This window comes from Gymnogyps californianus, chromosome 2 (genome assembly GCF_018139145.2).
Source record: "Gymnogyps californianus isolate 813 chromosome 2, ASM1813914v2, whole genome shotgun sequence".
NCBI classification, from domain to species: domain Eukaryota; kingdom Metazoa; phylum Chordata; class Aves; order Accipitriformes; family Cathartidae; genus Gymnogyps; species Gymnogyps californianus.
Genome location: NC_059472.1, coordinates 29,792,070 through 29,816,186, shown reverse-complemented (window position 1 = coordinate 29,816,186; position 24,117 = coordinate 29,792,070). Strand labels below are relative to the sequence as shown.

The following is a 24,117-nucleotide window of genomic DNA, read 5'->3' as shown; positions in this document are numbered from 1 at the left end:
ATAGGTAAGGGCAGAGTCTTCTGAAGCACGTCATAAATATTCACTTCCCAGGTTTTCTGTAAGATGTCCAACTTCTCCCTCTGGCTGAGAGGATAAATCGCCACAGTCTATATGATTATCTCAAGGTCTCATATGTCAGTGTCTCCCACCTCGCACCCAATTATGTACTCAATACCTGGTCACATTCACTTTGATGACATTATCCAGAGACTCAACCGCTGACTATAGGGCAAAGATAAATGATTAAAATAACCTAGACACGTTTGTAAGACAAGCCTAAGATTCCCCTGATACGTGGAGTAGACTGAAAGGTTATATCATCATCAAAATAAAATGCCAAAGTACTGCAATTTTTATAGTCAACAGGGAACGACGACATTTCTTTTGAGTGCCAACTACTGAGTTCTCTTTGACAGTAAAATGAGGTCAAGAGAGTGCTATATAACAGCTATAGTTGAAAGCTGAAACTTCAGCTGATCATTTCTAGGTCTCCTAGCATTTAGGATTTTCCCTTTTAATTTTCTTTCAAAATTCTTTTAGCCTTCAATGTCAAGTTTTTCATTACCAACTATCTAATGCTTATCATGACTGATACCTTCAGTCACTGTAGTTTCTCTCGATTTAAGAGAGAAACCAATACAGAAAAGTAATGGAAGAATATTTTTGTTGCCTAAAATGGATATGTATTATCTCCTAATTGTAATTAACTGAATTTCAGTGTACTTGGATAAGGAGTCTCGATTTCAGTCTTGTCAAGAATTTTCTGTGTGTCCTCACTAGGTCTTTCCTATGATCCATTCACTGATTAGATGGACTAGAAAGAAGCCCATCTGTCTAAACAATGTCAGATTTTAAAACATTTATTTAGTTCCTTTTCAATTAACTACACAGTGTTTCAAGCATGGTATTGACTTATCTCTGCATCATCCCAAATCCTTTAAGGGGAGATGTAGCAAAAATTAGAATCTAATTTGTTTTGCAAAGTTTCAATAAATACTCTTCTGTGTTGTCTCTGAAGAAGCTTCCTGCTGCTGACATTCACCAAGGATAAAGAAGCAGAAGAACAAAGGAAAAACCTGAAGAGACCTTCTAGGAATAAAACAGTCACAGTTAATCTTCCTTGGCATACGTCAGGGGACATACTGTATTTAATATGACTGACAAATTTTATTTATAATCCTCCTTTTTTTTCTCCTCTTCTTTAGCTCACCTTTTGTTGGGAATATGACATTTCAAAGTAGTTTTCTTTGTCTTGCCTTCTGAAAGGAGCTCAATACCTATTCAAGGATTCCCCTAAGTCCCATTAGATAGAAGCCAGTTTACCATTTGCCACACCAGATCCCATGATGTATTCACAAACTTTTATTTAGAAAATGAGTCTGCACATAGAGGCACATGACAAACTACTGCCTTGGCAATATTCTTTTTTCCCTGGTACTCTGCCAAACTTATTATACATCTGCCTTTTACTAAAAGTCTTAAGGATCCATTTGTTTCCCTGGCAGATACATCATTCTACATTTACTATTGATCAAGAAACAGACCCCACATAGCAGTCAGCTAACGGCAAACCAAAAAACAGGGGGAAAGTCACTGTTTTGTGCCATGCTACAATGTTTGCACTTGCATCCTATACAGCTGTTCATACTAGCCATAGAGTTCACTTCTCTGAAGTATTTCTCTTTGATAAAATACCAGTGTAAGTGTGCTTGCATGAGCTGCTGTATACATTCTTTGTTGGGCTGTAACGTGTAAAGAAAAGCCTGATGGATTTTTTGCAGTAAGAGATATTAATAATCAGTGGCTGGTGAGCATGTCCAACAATAGCACTCATCTATATAAATGCACACATTTAAAAACTGTCTAGACTTTGTTAGGTTTCCCCTGTAGTAATGCAAGAGATGGGTTGAGACTCATCCAATCCCAGCAATGGCTGTATGGAGCGCCCACTGGAAATGATTCTCCTTCTACTTTTAGATGGTTAGATGAATCTACTCCTCCTCATATTGGGATGGGCTTACATTTTCTACATCAAATGCTCAGTGTTGCACTGTAAGCTTATACAGTGATGCTATAGTGCCCTGAAAAATGAAGCCATTCATGAAGAAATGTCAATATGGTATTGTAAAGGAGTATTACTATAGCACTGATATTAAAAAGCACATACAGCGCCCAGTCCAAGTAAGAAGTCTACTAGCACATCTAGTCCAGCCTTACTCAAGTTGTTTAATCAAAATTCGCCTTTAGCTACGTTTCTCTTCAACATCCTAGTCGTGCTGTAACAGCCAGTGCCTTGTCACTAGTTACAGTCACCCGGAGGCTCTCCCTGGCCACGCAGGCAGGCCATGCTGAGCAAGATCCCCCAGTCGTGGCAAGCAGAAATCCCCCAGCAGCTCAACACAGTCCTGGGATCTTCCTGCTCTTCAGGATCCATCAGGGATCACGCCACGCACGAATACCAGGGTGGGAGCCCCAGGTTTCAGCACGCTGCCCCTGAGCGTCAGGCCCACGGGCCCATGAACCAATGCTCGAAGTGCTGCCAGGGCTTCAGCGCGTTGGAAAGCGCCTCTTCTACACAGTGAATCTGCGGCCGCTGTCGAAGGCCAGGCCAGGCCACGCTGCCAGTGGCGAGCTCTGAGCCATGACTGGAGTAAACCCTTAATACTGTATCAGCCCTAAAAAAAAAACCCAAAGCGCCCAAACACCTCCCTGAGGAGAATTCAAACTGGCCCAGTTTATAAACCCAGCCTCCTCGCTGGGCCCGGCGCCACAGGCGGCTCGGCGGCGCCTACCCTTCCACGGGCAAGCGGCTGCCTCGCTTGCTGCTGTGCGCATGCTCCCAGGTGCCCCGCCTCCCCTTCTGCGCGTGCGCCGTGCCCGCGGCGGGTGGTGGCGGGGAGCGAGCGGGCGGGCGAGCGAGCGGGAGGGAGGCGGGAAAGAAAGCGGGGAGGTGCTGCTTTGCTGCGGGGGTGTCGTGAGGGGTTTGCGTCTTAGCCGTAAAGCGCGGAGCGTCGCTGCTGGGAGGCGAGGGAAGTTTGAAGTGCAGTGGCGGTTTGTGAGGGTGCCCCAGCGGTATGGCGGGGGGCCGCGCCGTCCCCGGCGAGCTCAGCCTCATGGATAAGGGCGTTAAGAGGTGAGGAGCTTGCCGGAGGGACAGGCGGGGCGGGTGCCCCACTGCAGCCGGCGCGGGGAGCCGGGCCCTTGGGGTGAGGGGAGGCCGCGGCCGTGGCGGGGCGCGGGGAGGGGGCGCTGGGTAGAGCGGCCCGGAGATGAAGCTGCCCGGCTGATGGCAGGTGCCTTTCCTTCCCAGCTTGCTGGAGGTCTCCCTGAGCTCGGACCTGCACACGCTCAACGTGCACTGTAACCGCATCGCCAGAATCGAAGGGCTCAGCCACCTCCGGAATCTGCAGCATTTAGATCTGTCATCGAACCAAATCCGCCGGATCGAGGGGCTAAGTTCCCTGGCTAATCTGCGCACCCTAAGCTTATCCTGTAACCTGATAACGAAAGTGGAGGGTCTGCAATATTTATTTCTGTCCATTTAGCAACTCATGAAGCTTTTCTAAGAGTTGGGTTAAAGCTTGCTTCTGGGAAGTATGCATATAATTAAGGTTACATGAAGTTAGTATGAGCTACTAACCACATTATTATGTAAATTTTAAAAAGCGTATATAGTCTCTGTAAGCTTTATCATAGCAAAATGCCTTAATTTAGAAGGAAAAACTGGTTTTTATATTATGATTATATTTATTGGCATAATTTGTAGTTATGATTTTTAAAGGCTTACTTTGCAAGTTTTGATTTGATGAAGGCAGAGCATTCTTCTGAAAATCTTACTGTTTCTTTTTTTCCTCTTTTTGTTTAGGACTGGAAAAACTCTTTAATTTAACTATACTGAATTTGTCATATAATCACATACATGATCTCTCTGGTAAGTGACTTTGGCATGTGCAGTGCAATAAAAAGCATTTGCCTCACTTTAATTGTGAAAAACTGGGCCAAGTGTATTTTTAGAAGTTTCTAGTAGTTCAGCCGATTGACTGAGTAATGCTACTAAAGGTGACGATTACTGCTACTCTCACCCTTGATGTTAGAAACTTAAAGCTATGTTGAATATGAACGGGAATTTATTCTCCTGTATTTGGCGAGGCCGAGTTTGTTCACAAACTAGTAGAGTAAACATTTCAGACTTATTTCCAAAGTGGAAAATGAAATAGTCTCAGAAGATATTTCCAAAAGATTCATCTCTTTACTTTTTATAGAACAAAAATGCAACTTTGGGTATGATATGGAAGTTCTCTTCTAAATCTATTCGTTGAAATGGTCAATTCTTGCTTTTAACTAAGATTTTAAGCTACAGAATCAAGGGAGTTTGTAATAGAAAATTGAAAAGAACGTTGCTAACAATTTTTTTTAATGAACTGAGTTATAAAAAGGAACTTCAAGTAAAATGTTTATATGCTTAACAGTTAGAAACTAATCTGTTTCTTTAAAGTTAGTTCTCATAACTACCTTAAGTGTTGTACTGTGTGGTAGTGTACCATAGCTAATTAATATATGTAGACAAGGATATGGAGCAAAAGTTGTTATATCATTTCCAGTTATGATGTATTATTTACTAAATATTTTTCAACAAGATGCCATTTGTTCTAAACCCTGTAGTCCAGGATCATAGCAGAAATCATTATTTTGTGTTTTTTCTCAAATTTTCAGGATTTCAGTGCCTTCATGGAACCAGTCATAAGATTAGCCATATTGACCTTCACAGCAACCGTGTAAACAATATTAATCACTTACTTCAATGCACAAAGGGGCTGCGCTGTTTGACGAATCTGACACTGGAAAAAAATGGAAAAGCCAATCCAGTTTGTCACACAGCAGGTATGGATCTCATGTTAGGTAGATACTTTGTGCTCGTTAGGTCAGTGATTTCCCTTAAGCTGTAAGCCAGGTTCTGAAGCTTGCAAATTCATTCATAAACTGGCCAGGCTGCAGAAATCTAAATTCTGTCAAAATTAATTTGTTTTCTGTAAAAAAATCTCTCCCCCCCCTCCCCCCCAATATTCTCAAAATTGTAACTTGTTGTATGCTTTGATAAGGCTCAACTTTTCACATATTATTTTAGGTTAAGGCAGGAGATAGACAACGAGTGATAGGAAGAGAAAGTATGGCAGAAATAGGAGGAAAGGAGTATTAATATTGTAAGGTGGGTGGGTGGAGAATTTGAAGAACATACATAGAGATATTGAACTATATAGAAAGAGGGCAGGCATGGGAAATAGATGGTCTTCTACTGATAGAGACCACGAGAGGAAGATCAGTAATAAGCACTATTAGCCTTTCCTCCTTTTCCCACAGCTTCAGTAAGCAGTGACAGACTCTAAGATGCTGTGCAGTAATTGGCATTTTCATCAAAATAGTAGGCAGTGGTTTCACTAGGCAGCACGGAGACAAGTTGGAGGAATGCATGTGGATACATCACTTTCAGTTGCGTTGCCTAGAGCTTCTGGTTTGGGGGGTAGGTTTTTCGTGCCTTTTAAATGTTACACCCTGTGTTCAAACAAGTTAAATTGTAGCATCCTGTTTTGGAGCAGGTTTTGTTTCCTTCGTTTGTGTATAAGAGAGGGGAATATCTACAAGAAGGTAGAAGTGGAGGATTGATACTTTTGGGACAGCTCAAAGATCATTTCATTTACAAAGAGTAGAACAGTAGGAATTACAATAATACAAAACAGCAACCATATCATGAGCACGTAACTGATACAGGCATAATAAGTGTACAGTTCTTAGAAAGAAACCTCAGAGATAATTGAGGGAAGCCAAATCAGGTCTTAGGTAATGTTTTCAAAAGCACCCATGAACAAGTTTTACAAATCCATTCAAGCACCACGGAAGCAGTAACAGGACTATTAAAGTTATCTGGATAACTTAGAAAATTCCACTAGTTTTCTTCTGTGTTTACATACGTCTTCATATCTACCTCTTTGGTGGCACTTACTTTTGAAACTGCAATGTTCAGAAGCCCAAATTCTATTAATTTAAAGAAATTTAACTTCAATGCCTTACAGTTTCATAATGCCTTATTTTCATTCACTGAAAAAGAATGAAGTTCCCTAAGCCCTTTCAGAACTTGCTTTTCCATTACGTTTGTCTGTCCTTGCAGTTGATACAACTGGTTTGGTGCAGTATGCTGATATTAAAAGGTTGTCTGTGCAACTGCAGTGTGCTGATGGTGGTGGGGAAATCCCCATGTAGACCAGGACTAGGCAGGCAGCTTCTTAGTTAATTTGTTTTGTAATGTTGTCTGTTGAAAGCCTTATGGGTGGGTGTTGTGGCTTAACCTCAGCCGGCAACTAAGCACCACACAGCCACTTGTAGATAACTCACTACTTTTTTTCTTCCATTAAAAATGCAATGAATAATTTAAGATGACAGGGCACCTAAAATACGCTAGACATCTCTTTTGGAGATTAATTTCAATTTAATGTGGTCTTTTCCTTAAGGTTATAGAGAAACTGTTCTTCAGACGTTGCCCCAGCTAACGTCTCTAGATGGAAGAAATATTTCTGGTGAACCAGTGGGCCCGACAGAAGAAAACTGTTCAGATCTGCAGTGTTTAGAAGACATTCTGGGCTGTTTGGTTTCATCTGGGTGCCCCTCATCCAGAGATCAGGTGCCATAGTTTATGTGTACTGATTTTAAAATTGATGGATTTTATTTTTATATTGCATGCAACTCATTAACATTATAAGGGTTGTCTTTCCTTTTGATAGAACTATGTTACCTTACCGGTGGTGACACCGCATATCGACCAGGCGTTAGCGCATTTTCGTCAACGTACAAGAATACCAGTACAAAGTGCCATCAGCTCCTCTACAGAGGTTGTCTCATCTTCAGAACCAGAGAAGGCCGAACTCGATAAAATATACAGCGAGATGAGGATTAAAAAAATAGAAGATCAAATTTCACAGATACTGCAAAAGGTGAATTTTTTTCTGTGATTGCACAGAAGGTTTTGTTTGTAAAATGAGGTGTACCTTTTGATAATGCAAAAGTTTGCTAGGACAGACTGGAGCATTTTTACTGGTACGTATGTGCTGACTTCATGCTAATGTGTTCTTAATAATTTTGAGAAACTGGGAATAAAATAAAAACAAGTCTTTAAAACTGAAGATTCCACTTTGAATCACGAAAACTTTCATACTGAATAAAAACCTTACTGTATGGGACTAGGAGAACTATCTGATCATATTATATTACAAAATTGTTTTCTGTTTTTTACCCTGAAGCCATCACTATAGTAACTGAACCAGAGTAAAATATGAAATGCAGCAACATATCTGGATTATAGAGTTGGTGAAAATTAATTTTGCTAATAGGTCAAGTTGGTCTGATAGGTTTGCCAGTTATGTTTTTGTAACAGTTTGTGGTGTACCTTGCATGTTTGCAAGGCTTTTTTGGTTTTAAGTGCTGTATTTGTTTTACACTTTGCACCAAGCTTCTATGCCTAAGGATTTTACCAAACTTCTGGTATTTCAAAAAGATACAACTATATGTTCTCAAGCATGCTGTTCTGTTGGGTTTATTTTATCTTTAAAACAACAAAATGTTTTAGCAAGGAGGGAAGGGGTTGTTTGGAAGCAATTATTTACTTTTCTATCAAAATTATTTTGTGTGAACTTTTTAAAAATAGCACCTGAATAAGTGTTAGAAATTAGCCCGTTAGAAATTGTAAAAGGTATAGATAAAACTTCCATCTGTTCTTAGGTGTCTGATACCTCAAGAAGGGAAGCTCCTCCAAATGTTCTCAAAGCTAAGAGAGACACAGATCCAACTTCTGAGAGCGAAAATGAGAGTGGGAAAGAGAACAACAGAAAGATGGTGAAAAGAAGCAAGATCCCTACTTACCGTAGAACTACCTTATCTACTAGGTGTCATGCAAATCCTCTGAAGAACAAAATAACTGACAGGTATCCCAATGTTTGCCATATAAAGCCAAAATGAATTAAGCTGAATATGGTCAGAGTGAACATAGTTTGACTTGAAACATTTTGCTGAAAGTGGCTGGGTAAATTAGCTCTGTTAATAGTGCTCTAAAAATTATTAGCTACTGAGGCTTCACTCAGTCATTTCCCTATATGAGCATTTTCTGTCTTTAGGTGAAAAGGAAATTGAACTGAAGATTCCAAAACAAACAGTTTCAGAATTCTAACAGCTTATATTTTCATCTTTTGTTTTAAGTTGTGGTGACAGAAGAATTCTCCACAGACAGAAGAATTGAATCATTAAAAAATAAAAATAAAAGATTCATGGTGTCAGAACAATGGTCAATATAACTGTCCATATTTTGTGATGAAACTGAGGATGCCATAGTAATTTGTTTGATTTATGTAGTAAATATCAGAAGTGATGAATATAAATTGGAGTATTTTAGTTCAGTCAGCCACTGCAGCTCTACAACTACTCTGCTTCTCTAAAATTGTTTCATATCTATGTGATCATAAGATGTTTTTCAGATAGCATCTGCTTGTACTACATATTTTTTTTACAGCTGAAGATTTGAATTTAGCTGTTTGTTTTATGATCTGCTTGCAAATTACTTTCTACATTGTTTTGAACTCTGTACAATTCAGCTTCTACACAGAATTGTAAAATTTTGTCCTGTAAAAGTGTTTGAATCCCCTGTTAATGTTTAAACTCTGTATATTCTTAAATATACCTTGATGTCCTGCTATTATAGGGAAGAGAAGAAGAGTTCCTCAAAGTGTCCACGCTCCAGTCAGAGAGACTGTCATCTCAGTTCATCATCGGATACTCGAGACTTGGAAGTAGTGGGAAGAAAAGCTGAAATATTAACTGGAAGACAGAGCAATATAGAAAAAGTAGAAGAAATTAATTCAAATGCCACAGAGGAATCAACATACCGAGTATGTTTTACATCATTTGAAGTTAAATATGAGTATGTCTTCACCTGAAGCCAAGCATATGTCTCCTGGTGCAACTTTAAAATTGGAGGTGACAAAAATAATTGCGTGTAGATAGTATCAAAAAATAGTGGAGTTCTTGTAGTGTCAGCTGGAAAAGAATTTATTTTATTTCACTTTTATGGGGTTTTTGGCCTGGTTGCTTGCACTTTCCTCTGTCATCCATGAATTCCAGAAAGACAAAAACACTTGTTCTACAACTATGAATATTGTTTGTCATTTTTGGCTACATTTGAATGTTTCCTAGTAAGTTAATGCTCACTACATTCTTGTTAAGGCGCTGATTCAAGAACTGGATCAGGAAAAAGAAAGGAGGTGGAAAGCAGAGCAAGCAGAGAAGAAATTAATAGAGCATGTCAGAGAGCTACAGAAACATGCAAAAGAAGAAAAGAATATTCAGAGTATGGCTGTATACACTACAGACAGGTAGGGAAACAGAGTGCTGTAGTATAAGAGTTTGTTTTGCTTTTTTTTAATTCAAGACAATTCAATTTATAGGGTTAAGAAATGAGAACAGCTGTAAACAATATACTTGGAAAATAATGCATCGAGAACTAGTACTAGAATTGCTCTCGGTATTACCTAATGAAATTCCTTTCTGCAACTCTGCAGCTTTCTTCCTGTTTTTGTTTCAGAACAGTATCAATGTGTCACCTCCATTTCTAGCCATTACTTTCCAAGCAATCTGTATCATAATTGTACTTTCTCTTTCAGCTCAAGCTCTAGTAGCTGTCTCATATCATACTTTCAGCTTCCAGTTCCCAGTCTCCCTTTCCACCTATACATACAGCATTCTTTTTTTCCTGCGCAGTGCACTTGAACAAAGATGTTTCTGGTAGGCCAGAGTTGGCCAACAGGCAATCTGTTGTGCAGGTCAGGCCTAGCATATCTTCCTATAGACTGTTATCATCATCCTTGTAAGTTCTGAGCAGCATCCTTTTTTTTCAAAAGTTCTCCATTCTAACAAAGTATTGTTTGTTGTCAGCTATGATTGGAGATGTCTGCTCTATTTGTCTTTTTCTTAACTGCATTGTATTTATCAAAGACACATTTTCTTTTTTGTACAGAAGAAACAAGCCAAGTGCTTCCTGAGTTACCATCCATGACTGACTGTGATTATTTCCCCTTTTTTTTCTTTTTGTTTTAGGTTCACTTCCCACCTTTATTTGTTACCGCCTTGGATAAGAGGCTTATTATGTTCCTTTTCTTTTGAGATAGATCTTATATCAAAAATTATTAGAATATTTAAGGATATTTCAAAGTTTTCTGAAGAAAATTATTAAATTACAAATTGATACTATATGTTCAACTTCTGTATAAAGCAAAATGATACTGGAATGTCATGTCCTTAAAGACCTATCTATGAGGCTGTCTCCAGCTTAGTTTCTTTTAAAATGAAGTTCCATATAGTAATGCTACACATGACTTCAGTAATATTTTACATATTTTTAAACAGTTTTACATGACAGTGCTGTAAATAGTAAAACTCAGCAAAGAACAAGATACAGTGCTACAACACTTACTACTGTCTTTTTCTCAATGTATTTGACATCAAACTAAATACTAAAATGTTTGTAATACAATTTCATTGCATTTATTCTCAGATTAAAGGAATTGATACTGAAAGAGAGAGATGTTAAAGCAAGACTGCAAGCAGATGTCCAACAGTTGAAAGGTGAAACTGAAAGACTTACTAATGAATTAAATCAAGCAAGAAATAAAGAAGCAGAACATCAGAAGGCCATGCAAGCTTTAGAAGAAACACTATCCAAGATGGAGACACAGAGATTGCAGCAACGGACAATAGAGGTAAATATTTCTCATGACTAAATAATACAATGGCAACAGGATGGCTACTATAGTCCTAGATATTAAGAAACACTAGATTTTACAAGCCTTAAGTCTGAGTTTTCCACAATAAAAGCTGGGGCTTTTTTTCTACATAGTAGTAATTAATAATTAAGTATCCATTTTAATTGTCAATTAATGTGTTTTATAAATAGAAGTAGGTCATGTGATGTGGTCTTAAGATAAAGAAGAACAAGTCCTATGTACTTAACACTGGAAGTTGATATTTTCTGAAAATATAAGTAACAAAGACAAGGTTTTTTTAAAATGTTGGTGAAATCAAAAAAGATCTTGCTAGCGGGATGGAAATCTGGTGGTTCTATTTGTTTTGCTGGTCTAAAGAATTAGATGCTTTTAATTGCGGCCAGAACAAAACAGTAATTGCTGAGAACTTATTTTAAAGATTCTGGTTGTTTGGAGTTTTTTTGTTTGTTTGCTTGGGATTTTTTGGTTTTGCTTTTATAGCTGGAGAAGATAATGATGCTGTTGTTGTCAGAGGCACTTTGTTCGGTATACAAATACATAAGATCAAGATGCTGGACCAGATACTGCCATTATTTCTGACTGAATAATTAATTGGTGAATTTTCAGTGGCCAAATGCTGCATCCTCCAATATCTATTCCTATTGTTTGATTATATTCCTGTATCAGCCCATTCCTGTGTCACTGAACACATCCACTTACAGAAATTGAATCCTAATATATCCATCCTGAAAAGTCTCCGAACTGCTAGTATGGTGCTCTAGGACGTGTTGTCGCTCAGATACCCTGAAAGGAAACAGAATCAGGGAGTGTGCTGACAGCTAAACTGCAAGTGCCATTCAAGTTATGGATTAGCCACCCTCCACTTCAGGCTCCTGTGCTCTTCCATTTTCTTCCTTACCTGTAAATACCCTGGAGGTATTATGGATCTAGAAGTGACCTTCAGTTTAGATCAGGTATCTGCTTGTCACTTTGAAAAGTACTAAATTTAGTGATTTAGAGAAGAGGAGAGTGGTTGGTTTTTTTGGTTGTTTGTTTTTTTTTTTCTTTTCCTATAAGAAAGGAAATACCTTATTGGTGTATGATGTTTTTATTTTTCCTTTAAAGAGTTTGTAGAACTAAGTCATCTCTTTTGATAGTAGTAGCATCGTTTTTATTAACTGCAAAACTTTATTAAGGGAAGATCTTTGTTCCTGTCTTTAAGATCCTGTAGCAAATACTTTTTAATAATTATGTTTCAAAGAATAATCATGATGCTCTAGAAACTAAATTCTCTTTTTGAATGTTCAGATTTAATATACCTTTGGCCTATTTTATCAACTCTAAGATTAACAAATTCTAGAATATTTTATAGAGCTTTCCCATAGTACACGTTGGCAGTTAGCTTCAGTGGTAAATTATGGTTACTCTAGGTAGTCACTGTTTAAGGATTTCAGTCAACATTACTAGATTACTTCTTTAAGGAATTCAAGATAAATAAGTTACTATACATCTAAATGTGTACGCTATTTTCTGGTAGTCTTTAAATTTGCATGTGTTCTCACTTGAAATTTTTGTTTTTAAGTGCTTCAATTTAAGAAATAATTGCTTCACCTCATCCACAAAACAACAGGAATACAGTGGGGTGCGTCTAAATGTTACTCATGAAGAGGCTTAACATGTAGAACATGAGAACTTAGCTTCGTACCCAAGCCTCACAACAATTTTCATACAACTGAAGTTACTGTATGAACTTTAGGTACCTCTGGCATTCGCAAGCTGGAACTCACAACATGCAGCAGCGCTTACATATCTTAAGGGACATTGCAGGAGATGATAAACATTGGAAACAATGTTTTATTTGTCAGTGCAGGACATTCCATACAGCTGTTCCTTAATTTTTTATTTTTCGTTTTGATTGATTGTTCAAAAATCAAGTTAAGGGGACAATTGTGATAGAATTCTGAAAGAAAACAGATTTGGGGTTGGGGTGGTTTTTTTTGGTCTTTTTTGTTTTCTGGGGGTTTTTTGTTTGTTTTCTTGTGAGAGTTGGAAAGTAAACTGGGCTGTCTCTGTTGCGTTCTAGCTCTGCCATTAGATAACTGACATTTAATGTAATCTTGAGTAGTCCATTTACCATTCACAGACTTGATACTCTGGAAAGCAAAGAGATTAAAATTGTGTAAGTACAGAATGTGGAGACCGTTTGCTTAGGAGGGCAGGTTGACAAGATAGTTGTTACTGCTCGCTGCTTGAGCACAAAAGGATTGAGGTGAACGCTACAAGTAATGATTAGAAGTAAGAATATCTCCATTAACATCACCTCTGCTGTTTCTGTTGCATGTTCTAACTTGCAGCCTTCTGAAGTGTCTTGATTCTGAATTACCATTTCATGAGTAATTAAAACCTTTTTTGTAACTTTTTTCATATCTTTTTTTTTCCTACTTGTTGAGTCAGAAAAGACAGCTTTGTATGTAAAAGGCTTAAGATTATAAAATGGAATTATTCATAAAAGCTTGCATCAAATGGAAAAAGTGGAGTATGCCACCTGGTGTTTATATTGATTCTCCATTTTTTGTAAAATCATTGGAAAGCAGCTCTGTTCAGCAACTTTAAACTGTAAAACTTGGAAAGATACAGGTTTCTGTAACTGGAGTGTTTAAAAAAAAAGTTATATTGAATACATCTAAAAATGTTTTGCTTGAAACTAATACAATATGAGAGTTTGTAATTGAGGAAATCATTCTGCCAATACACTTGTTCCACTTCTGCAGGACACTTTCAAGTTCTTTATAAATTAAGTAAATGTCCTTGGTTCTTCATGAAAGTTGCTTTTTTTATGTTGTAGTAAGTTAAACTAACACTTAATTTTAAACATCTTTTCTTAAATTTCTGCAAGTCTAACAAAATAAGTAAAAGAAAAAACAAAAAAAAAAACCCAAAAAACCCCTTCCTTTGTCTTGGGCTAGGTAACATAATAAAATTCCATAAAATTTTGTGAAAAATACTGACAGCTGTGGAGCATGCTGTAAACATAATGGCCCAGGTAGACCTGTATAAAACTTTAATAAAGCACCTGTTCCTTTGTATTCTATTATAAGACATGAAGAATAGATTACAGTTTTAAGACAATCTTGTTCCTCTCTATGAATTCTACACAGATGAAACAGGTGCAAGAAGCAGAGCTTAAAGCATCAGCAAATGAAAGAGAAGTACAGTTACTTCGAATATCCTTTCGACAACAGAAGGAGAAGGTAAAACAACTACATGAACTTCTTATATTAAGAGAGCAAGAGCAAAGGTATGGGGTCTTCTATTTTCTTTTCACAAGTTAATAGAGATGCTCGTGTTGCAAACGTGTTTTGTTTAAATCCATTTTGCAAAGTGTGGATGTGGTTTTGTTTGGTTGGTTTTTTTAATGGGAGAGATGGTCTTTGTAAAAATGTAGATGTCTTCCCACCCATTTTCTTGCTCATTTAAGAATATGTTCATATCTTGTAGATTCCTGACTGATAAGTCCATGTAGGCAACTGTGTTCTTCCAGCCCTTCATTTGATAGGTTCTTGTCTTATTATATGGCTGAACTTTTTATTTTAAATACTTGATCTTTAATCCAGGAAATAATCAGGTAAAAATAAAATCGCATTCGAATTATTGTCTGAAGATCTGCATATACTACAATAACACAAAGTGTTCAAAAAAAAAAAAAGTCAGCTTCTACAGTATCTTGCTTTAGGGTGGGTGGGTGGCTTGCCTGGCTGTTTTCCTCTTTCCTCTCAAAATTTCCTTTTTTTTGGAGAATACTGAACATAAGTTCTATACTGTTTAGCTAATACAATCAAATATGCGTACAAACTAAAGCAATAAATGGTGTGTGGTATACTAGTATGTGAGGGAGGTTATTAATAAAATAAGCTGGTTACATTTGCTAAATTTTACAAGGATAAATGTATTCAGATACTAAGATAACTGCAGGCTTAGATGGGAAGAATCTGATAGCTGTGTTTTGAGAACTTCCAATTATTATCTCATAAATCTCCAAAAGATGTAATGTGAAGGACAGTGGATATGTTTTGTGATTGTGCTTTAAAGCAGATGAACAGAATAGTCTTAAAGTACAGGGTACTTTTGCTTCAACATTTCTCTGTAGGGATGCTTCCAGACAGGAAGACTTATCCTGGAACCCTTTAGGTCCCCATTGCTGCTGCTTTTCAGGTTTTGGGTCTGTGAGAAGCAACAGTTGTTGGGTGAGAGTGAAGAGAATGACTGCAAAAGAGGGTATCTGGCTGTACAGTGCTTTTCCCAGATTCCAGTGTCTCTTCCAGATCTTTGATAAAAGCAAAGCAAACAAATGCTAACTAACAGCAAAAGAGCAATTGAATAATTTCTACAAAAGTTTGAATTAAAAAGTAAGGTTATTCCTTTGGGTGTTTTAACAGTAGTCAACACACTTTTCCTCATCCCAGGGCCGTTGTCATAGAAGACTGAAATCTGTGAAACTAAGGGATTTATCCCATTCATTATGTAATTTAGTATCCTTTTTAAGAAATACTAAGGAAATGAATTGAAATAGCATTGTGAGATACTGCAGTTCTTGTCTCAAGTATATGTTTGGTAACTTCAGGAAAGAACTTGAAACCCGAGTTGCTTTAAATGGACCTGAATTTCAAGATGCTTTGTCAAAACAAGTGGCTAAAGAGGAGCAGAGGCATGAACAGCGTGTTAAAGAATTTCAGGAGAAAATTAGTATGTTAAACCAGAAGTACAAAGAGTTAGAAGATGAATTTCGTTTAGCTTTGACTATTGAAGCAAAAAGGTTTAAAGAGGTAAGACTAAGAGAACATTTCCTCTCAAACTAGGTGGAGTTGTAGTTCTTTTAAATGTGTTGGTTTGGGGGGGGGGGGGGGAGTTGTTTTGGGGTTTGTTGTTTTTTTTTTTTTTTTGATCCTTAAGGTCTTTGCTCCAAGAATTCATTTAAAAATACTGGTAGTAAGCTTTGAAATACCAATGATTAGAACATAGACACCAAATGCCAAGTCAGCACTCAAAAAACCTAGCATTTTTGTTCATAAGTAAAAGTTAATCAAAAGAAATTAGAAAACCTTCTATCTGGTAGTATTAATTTCTTTTTAAAAGATGTTGACCTGCTCTTAGAATGTATTCGATTATTGTGAAAGCTCTTGTGGTGTTTTGATAAGGTTATGGTTACATATATACTAGTGTATTTAATAATAAAGATCCCTATTGTTTAACTTTTCAAAATTGAATTTTGGATATGCATTTTGAAATTCAAATTCAAAACTTGCTTACCAAATTCCTTAGATAACTTATTTATATGGCTACTGTTCACATTATTTTGTATGTTAAATGAAATAAAATTTTAAATGCTTCACCTTCACTTAAATTTGGTTTTCTTCATTTTAAATCAGTTGGCTACATGGGAGAAGAGGGGAAAGAAAAGACTGTTTTTTCACCCTTCAAATCTTTCTCTTGCAAGGAAAAAAAAAAATAGAATTAATTTTAAATTCTTCTTTCCGGATTTTAATGTTAACAATGAGACTAAATCAAGGCATTGTTTTCATTTCCCAAGCTATGGTTTTTCTGCTCTGCTTCCCATCCACCCATGCATTTTTTTTTTTTCCCAGGGTTTGGTTTTTTGTTTTTTTGTGTTTCTGTTTTCAAATTTGTAGCTGAGCAGAACCAGTTTTGAGTTGAAGTATCACCAACAAACTGGTAGAAAACCAGTTTCAGATATTCACTAATTTAATCTACTGTTGATGAACTTCTATTTCTTCCTTTATTTGAAATTCAGATGTCATTTATGTGCATATATACACACTTTTTCCAAATGTTAGCATTTTTCAAGTCTTATCTTATAAAACTTTAGGTAAAAGAGGGTTTTGAAAATGTTGCTGCTGATCTAGTTGAACATAAACGAGCCCTCTTTGAGTTTGAACAAAAGGAAAAAGAGATGGGAAGTCTGATCCAAGACCTGACAAGTATAGTGAAAGAACAGAAAGCAAAGATTGCAGAATTAACAAAATCAAATGAAGAAGCTACAGCAAACCTAAAGGTACTTGTTTCAAAACATTTCAACTACATATATGATTTCTTTGGTAATATTTTATCTATAAAAGTAGCAATTCCATACAAGGTAGATTGACTGAAAGACATGTGTTTCCTGTTGCACTAAAACCTAGTGCTCCCCATCAGCCTTTATTCTTGCATCTTGCACTTCTGTTTCTCACAAACACTGCTCCCCATATAGCAAAATCTAGACTCATTCATGTCGTCAGAAGCGCACTCCTTGCCTTGTGAGCGCTAGCAGTTTGTATATAATCAAGTGGTCACTCCAAACTGGGATTTAAAAACCTACATTAATAGCCCTGACCCTTTGTAAGTTCAAAGTAACAGAATATGGTTCTGCAATGGTCACTGTACGCGAAGTAAAAATTAAATTGAACAAATAATCAAGTGTAGTTATTAGCAGCTTAATATCTCTGAGAGTTGCATAAAATTAGCAGTATTAGTCATTACCTACTATTTGTCTAATTTTAGTGTTAGATACTGTGGGCACAGTTGCACACTACTGATTACCGTATATTAACATATTGTAATACTACGTTGTCCATAAATAATTCTTAAAAATCTTAGGAACATAACTTTTAAACTGCTGTGTGATCCAGTCTATGTATGTATCCAGGCCATGTTTATGTTAAAACTTCCACGCAGCACAACCCCTGCACAGCTGTTTCTAATCTCCTCCCTACATGTTGCTGTTGGGGTGTCCAAACATTGTGTTGCCATACAGAATAGGATTCTGCCAGTCAGTGATGCTGCTAAAAATAAAATTTAAAAATAGCTATATTAAACAGCTGTAATCTGTAAAACAAAAAGTAGCCTGCATAACTGAAGATAAATCTTTATCATGGGAAATGGAAGTTCATCCCAGCTTCTGTCTGTTTTCTTTTGATTTGGTTTTTAATATCTTAACTTGACTTTCTGTTTCTCTTTCTTTGACTTGTGCATTGTAATTCTAAACAGGTGTTTATAGTGGCATTGATAATTTAAGGTGGCTATTTAGAAATCAGCTTTACAGTTTTCTGGGATTGAAGTATGTCTATTTGAAGCAAACATTTGTGTTTCGTTACTGGGAAGAGATGCAGATAGAACCCTGTATGCAAGCAGAATATTCCTCAGTTAATTCACTGTATATAAGTATTACTTTCCTAGCCACTTAGTATTGATTTGAAATTTTGCATACTTGTTGTAAAGGATCTTACTGTCTTTTTCCAATGTTCATTCATACAGTGTCGAACTGGAGAACTTGAAACTGTGATTGAGGAGGACAAACAGAAGGCTGTTCAAGTTGAACTTCTGAAAAAGGAAAATGGAAAACTTATTTCTCAGCTGACAGCCCAGGAATCTGTGATTGATGGATTAAAAATGGAAAGAAAAATATGGGGGCAGGAGTTGGCACAACAGGGTAAAATAACTTTTTTTTTTATTTTTTTCTTTTGCAGAAAAAATGGTGGTGGTCAATGTCGTACCTTTCAAATAAACACTCCAATATAGTTGTAATCATGACAGAGTCTCTGGATGCCTGTTGAGCTTATCCAGTTGTAAAGATGATGTGCAAAAATAGATCTTCTGTAGTGCGCAGGCCATTATGGGAATTATAACAGCAGTTGTGGGAGTCAGTTGCGAATACAGTTTATCTATTTCCCCAAAATGTCAAAATACCGTAATGTTATACAAAGAACTTTTAAATGTGAAACTAGGAAAACAAGGATTTGTAAATACTGTTATGTAATGCTACTTGTCTATCAGATAAGTCTACCATGAAAATTTCAGTATATATCTTTTAAAAAAAAAAAAAAGTGTTAAATACTGGGTGAAAGCAAGCTTGGGCTTTTTTCATTTTCCCTGACTCATGTGACTCAGAACCTTGTGGGTTCTTTGATTGGCTGGGTCTGTAAGAATTACTGTTGACTTTCATCAGAGAAGTTTTCAAAGGATAAAATACAGACCGTCAGTTCTACATTTCCTTTTAAGTGTTATCTACTTACAGCTTAAAACCCTACAGTGTTTCCAGTGGGCGAAATGGTCATGTTTGGTTTTTAAGGTGGTTCCTACTGTCGCCTCCCCCCTTCCCCCGACATTATACATCTTGAAGTTGCCTGTAAAATGAGTGCTGTACTGTGAACATCCTGTTTTATCTAGGAGCTCATCTTGCTCAAGATCGGGGAAAACTGGAGGCAAAAATTGAAGTTTTAACGAATGAGATTGAGATGTTAAAAAAGCAAAAGGAACAGGACAGTGATACTATAAGAATTAAAAACAAAATAGTGGACGATCAGACAGAAACAATTAGGAGATTAAAAGAAGTAAGTGCCATGTCTGACAATTTGTGTGCTTAGCTAAAATTAAGACTTGCAGTGAAAGTTATTGTAAAGGCTGTAATGAAAGCTGGCTCTGCACTCCTAGTTTACCAACTTGGAAAGCACAATCAGGCTGTCAGCGGCAGTTGATTTCACTGAGAGCAGAAGAGGGCCTTGTATTAACTTGATGTACAAAGGTGCTACTTTGAATCTGTCATTGAACCATATTTATGTAACGACTTTCTTCTCTTTGCCTTGCTTCAAGTTATTGATAATGATTTTGAGAGAGGAAAAACTAGGATTGTATAATTCTTCCTATGTGTTTAAAAGAAAAGGAAAAAAATTTTTTTTTATTTGCTTCAGGTTTATTTTACAATGTAAATATTTTTTTCTTTATTCTGTTCTTGTAAATCAATATTTTAACAGCAGAACTACTTTGTTTTGTTCTATTAATTCCATTCATCTCATTTAGAGACTTAAGACTTTAGCTTATTAATCAAAGCAAAGTTTTATAGCATGTTGTGTCAGTCAAGGTTAGATGCGTTAGTCATTAAACTATATAGCCATGTAACAGAATGTGAGCTCAGTGATTTGTGTATGTAGAATAAGTTGTTGTATGAGAGTTCTAAATAACTTTTTTCCTTAACTTGCTTTCAATTTCAGATTTATGTTTTGATGATTTTTTTTTTTTTTTTAAATTCTGACTTCTTTCAAATGAAGATTATTTAAGTGGCTATTGCTTTACTAAGTATTTTTCATAGAACAATACCTTTGGAAGAGTAAACTTTCACATGTCCGTCTCTGCTTTATTCCAGCATAGACAAAACAGATACTCTTAAAGGGTACCAATAAAGTTAAAATGGAGTTTATGTGTTCTAAAATATTTATCTTCTAAAGGGCTTACAAGAAAAAGATAAACAAATCAGAAAACAGCATGAAGAAAATCTGGAAGCTCAGAAATTTTTTCAAGTACGGTTGGATGAAAAAGCTGCTGAATTTGAAGAGCTAATGGAAAAATTAGAAAGGCAAAATGAAAGAAAAGAGGAATTAAAGCAACTACTAGAAGAAAAAGAAGTAGAACTGGATGACATTAAGAATGCACACAGGTGATACGTACAAGTGGCAATAATTCTTTGGGATCATAATAGTATGCAACACTGCTCTGAAGTTATTCTGTGTTCAGAGGGTACTTGCTTGCTATTAAAACCCACAGAAATGGGGAAAAATGGAAGCATGGAAAACTTTTTTTCCGCCCTCCTGAGAAGTGGTATCTACATTCATTGTAAATATGTGCATTTTATTTTCAGTGCACTGAAAAAGAAGTGGCAAGGTAAAGGAGAGCTATTAAGCCAGCTAGAGGTGCAGGTTAAACAAATGAAGGAGAGCTTTGATATCAAAGAGAAGAAGCTGATTGAAGAGAGAAATAAAAGTCTTCAAACTCAGAGGTGAACACCTTAATAGCTTATTTTGTGACTGTTCAGTTAGTATGGAGTTGCACTGTTAAGTATACAAAAATGTTTGATTATATGGTGAAAGAATGCATAATACCTTTTTAAGTACGTGGTGAGCCCAGTTGCTGCAGACTCTGTGCGTAGAAGTAGTTCTTGCTATACAGGTGACTTACTTCGTGGAACTAGCATTCTGTTACAGCATTCGTCCTTTAAACTTCTTAGCTGTGTTCCCATTTTCTTTGAAAATAACTGGAGCCTACACTCGTACCTCCCTAGTATGCCCATTCCACCACAATGCTTTTGGTTTACCTCTGTGAGGAAACTCCATGTCATGCTTACATGATAGGGACTCTTCTACAGTCATCACACATGCGGGCTGGAGTCATGCAGTGAAGATGCTTGTGCACGTGAGGCGCAGTCTCACAGTCTGTAGCAGGGTTTCTCTGAGCATGAGCCTGTCAGCCTTCTAGCTCGTGACCAGGATGCATGGGACAAATTGGTTGCAAATCACAGGTCAAGCCAAGCAACTGTGGCTGGCATTTGGGCTTACGAGAGAGGCTACAGTGCTTCGCTAATGTCTGTGGAGGATGATGAAAATGCCTTGTGTGCTGTGTAGGAAATTGAGGACAGATCCTCGATACTTATCACAACAATACCAATAAATGTTTCAGTCTGTGACAAACAGACTGCTTATAAGTTACCTGTCATTCTCTTCCCATACAAGTAGCAACACGTTTTTAATTTCTTTTATTCCTCTTGTACTGTCAATTTTTTTGAGCAGATAATAGTAAATATGAGATGATACAGAAACAAATACTCATAACCCAGAAAATAGTCAGGGACTTATATGATGCTCAGTTATTTCATGCGCTTCTGGCATTATGGAGAAGTATGGTAGACTGCTACCTGTGATGAGCTTAGATTGTTAGTATGATTTTTACTTTATTCTTTGGCCCCTTTCTCTTATTTTATTTCTTTCCTCCCAACTACCCTTAAGAAAAGATTAGCTAGTTAATAAGACTGTGTATTTATCTAGCAGTGATAACCACACTGTTACTGAAGGAATAAGCTAGTATGACTAAGGTTTTTTTGCTTTATATTTTTAAATTAAGGACTTTAACAGCGAAAATGTAATTGATCATTTTAAGGAAGGTAATCTGATTAACAAATGAAAGAAAATACCTTGATGGTCAAGTTTGATTTAAAAAAAAACAAAAACCCACCATGTCAAATAGTTAATAGTACTAGGTCTTGGAATTGTTGGAAGACCAGTAGTGAAACTGAAGTTTTGTCCCAAATGATTCTGTTTTGTTTCAAAAGTTTGGTGTAAATTAATTATATAGTGGAATAATTTGCCTGACTTTCTGTTGCTACATATTTTAGAATTATCCCCTAAAAGCAGAATTTGCTTGGAGTCAGGGAAATGCTTCACTACTGTGAAGCAGACACTTTTTTATTGCTGCAAGACACAGGCTTACAGGCTGTTCACAGGATCGCATAGTTCAGTCATTGACTTCTCAGGAAGCAAAAGCATAATCAGTAGATGTTTGAAAACAGGTGGAGTTCTTATCCATGTTGACAGTAGCAAGCCCGAATCTTCATATTCTTTGCTAGTGATTAAATGCCTCTGCTAAGAGGAATGCCAGAAGCCCTAAACACGGTGCATAAAACTAGAACACATACTTGAGAAAACAGGACATCATCTGAAGCTAGATATTGAAATAATTGTCTTCGTGCCTATGTTATTAAAACATTATCAAAGGCAGAACTGGGCAAAGCAAAATACTTCAGTTGTTTGCAGGAGTGTGATTTTCTTTTTTTTTAATCTTTTTTAGGATTGCTGTGGAAAAGCTTCATGAAATGGATAATGCTTTTAGAAAACAACTTGAGTCAATGTTGGCAGCTCATCAGGAAGAACTATTGCAGCTGGCAAATGAAAAGGAAAAACAAATTGAAGCAGCAAATGAAAAAGTAATTTTAATACTAAATTTATATGTTTACTGTATTTGCATTTTTATTCTACAGCTGCTACAACAGTGGTGCTTGGAAGTCACCTGTTTGTATCTATCTGGCTAACCTGGATGGAAACAGCCCTGGTTTAGTGCTCAACCTTTGCACAGTGAGAAAATCTCTAGAACTGTACCATCATGAGGTTCTGTATTCAAGCAAAGTAAAGTTGCATGCTTATGTAGCTGTTACGAGTCGATAGCTAAACATTTCCTTATCTATACAGGCAAGAATAATGATTATGCCAGATAATCCATTTAACTCACCTATGCCAGTGTTAACAGTTACTGTTCCTGTCATAGACTGCATTCTTCCTTAGTGTGACAACTGGTGCTTTTTCTGCATAGTAGGTGTTTTGGTTTTGATACATTACTCACCATCTCCTAGCAAATTAATACTTTTTTAAAAGCAAAATTCTGCTACTGCATCCAATGTCAAAAGTATTGCATTACTTATTTAAACATCAGCATATAACTCTTGCATTGCTTATCAGTGTTAAAAATTGCCAAGATTCTGTGGTTTTAGGGATGTTAAGGAAAAGCAAGAATTCTATTTGATCTCTATGTGCTCTTTCAGGTTTACTATGTTGAAGAAGAAATGCGGCAGCTTCTGCAGGAAATGGCAAACAATAAAAAAGCCATGGAAAATAAAATAAGACGACTTACACATGCACTGAATGATATTCAACAAGATCTTTGAAGATTATTAATAATGTACACTGAAAACGTGTATTACACAAACTTAAGCAAATTCATACACTACAATGCACTTTTCCTTGTTTTCTAGAGAATAATTCTTTGTGATATATTTTGATGGTTCAGGAATCAGACAAATATTTTTATATTATTTTCATAATAAATAGTTATTTCTAACCTTTCGTTCTTTTTAACTGTTTTGTCAAAATGGGTCAAAACACATATATAGATGAAAGGCATCATATGAAATTAGGAATTGGCATGTTTAATAAGAGGAAAGAAGATTGGGCCTTTGCTTCTAAGACAAGAGCTTGAAGAGATTCTTGTAATGAGAGATCCAAGAATTTACCTGAAACTGTTTAACCTGCCACTGTTGAAGAATGCATGACTCCTGCAGCTTAGAGTGGCTTTTTTTTTGGCAGCATAGTTTGGTTCTCTACAGCAATAGCTTTCCTACCAGGCTTTTGAAAAAGAGGAGATAATAAACTAACAGCTTCTTATGGAAGCTAATCATAAACCTTATGTTAATAGGATTGTTATACTTCTTTCATGATGGGAGACTTCACCACCTCCACTGTACTCGGGCATTTCATTTGCTTGTTCTCAGAAGATCCTAACCTGTTGTACTCCACCATGCTCTGAAGTGTTTAATGTAAGTAAAATAGTAAGTAGTAAAATCAGTTATTTGTTGGTACACCAGGTGGAGCTATTTCTGCCCACCTCGCAGGAGCTAAAGCAGAATCCTGTTGCTCCAATGACAATAGAAGCCACTAAGCCGACTTCACCATCA

The 24,117-nt window shown here is 36.7% G+C and overlaps 1 protein-coding gene across 1 annotated transcript; it reads left to right on the top strand.

Annotated features, from left to right (window-relative positions):
- The first annotated feature begins 3,056 nt into the window (after nt 1-3,056).
- Nucleotides 3,057-23,504, top strand: LRRCC1 (leucine rich repeat and coiled-coil centrosomal protein 1). Its single transcript, XM_050892537.1, has 19 exons — nt 3,057-3,133; nt 3,311-3,516; nt 3,866-3,931; nt 4,714-4,881; nt 6,504-6,673; nt 6,774-6,983; nt 7,768-7,970; nt 8,741-8,927; nt 9,262-9,410; nt 10,589-10,793; nt 13,955-14,094; nt 15,418-15,619; nt 16,681-16,866; nt 18,105-18,279; nt 19,017-19,180; nt 20,072-20,280; nt 20,482-20,619; nt 22,461-22,596; nt 23,209-23,504. The coding sequence occupies exons 1-19, from the start codon at nt 3,075-3,077 to the stop codon at nt 23,329-23,331; spliced, it is 3,096 nt and encodes a 1,031-aa protein (XP_050748494.1). The 5' UTR covers nt 3,057-3,074; the 3' UTR covers nt 23,332-23,504.
- The last annotated feature ends 613 nt before the right edge of the window (nt 23,505-24,117 follow it).

Excerpts from the sequence above, each read along its gene's own strand:
- LRRCC1 (XM_050892537.1), top strand. The coding sequence starts at position 3,075 with ATGGCGGGGGGCCGCGCCGTCCCCGGCGAGCTCAGCCTCATGGATAAG. Across the intron at positions 16,867-18,104 it reads AAGCTACAGCAAACCTAAAG|TGTCGAACTGGAGAACTTGA; the intron begins GTACTTGTTTCA and ends TCATTCATACAG. Across the intron at positions 22,597-23,208 it reads TTGAAGCAGCAAATGAAAAA|GTTTACTATGTTGAAGAAGA; the intron begins GTAATTTTAATA and ends GTGCTCTTTCAG.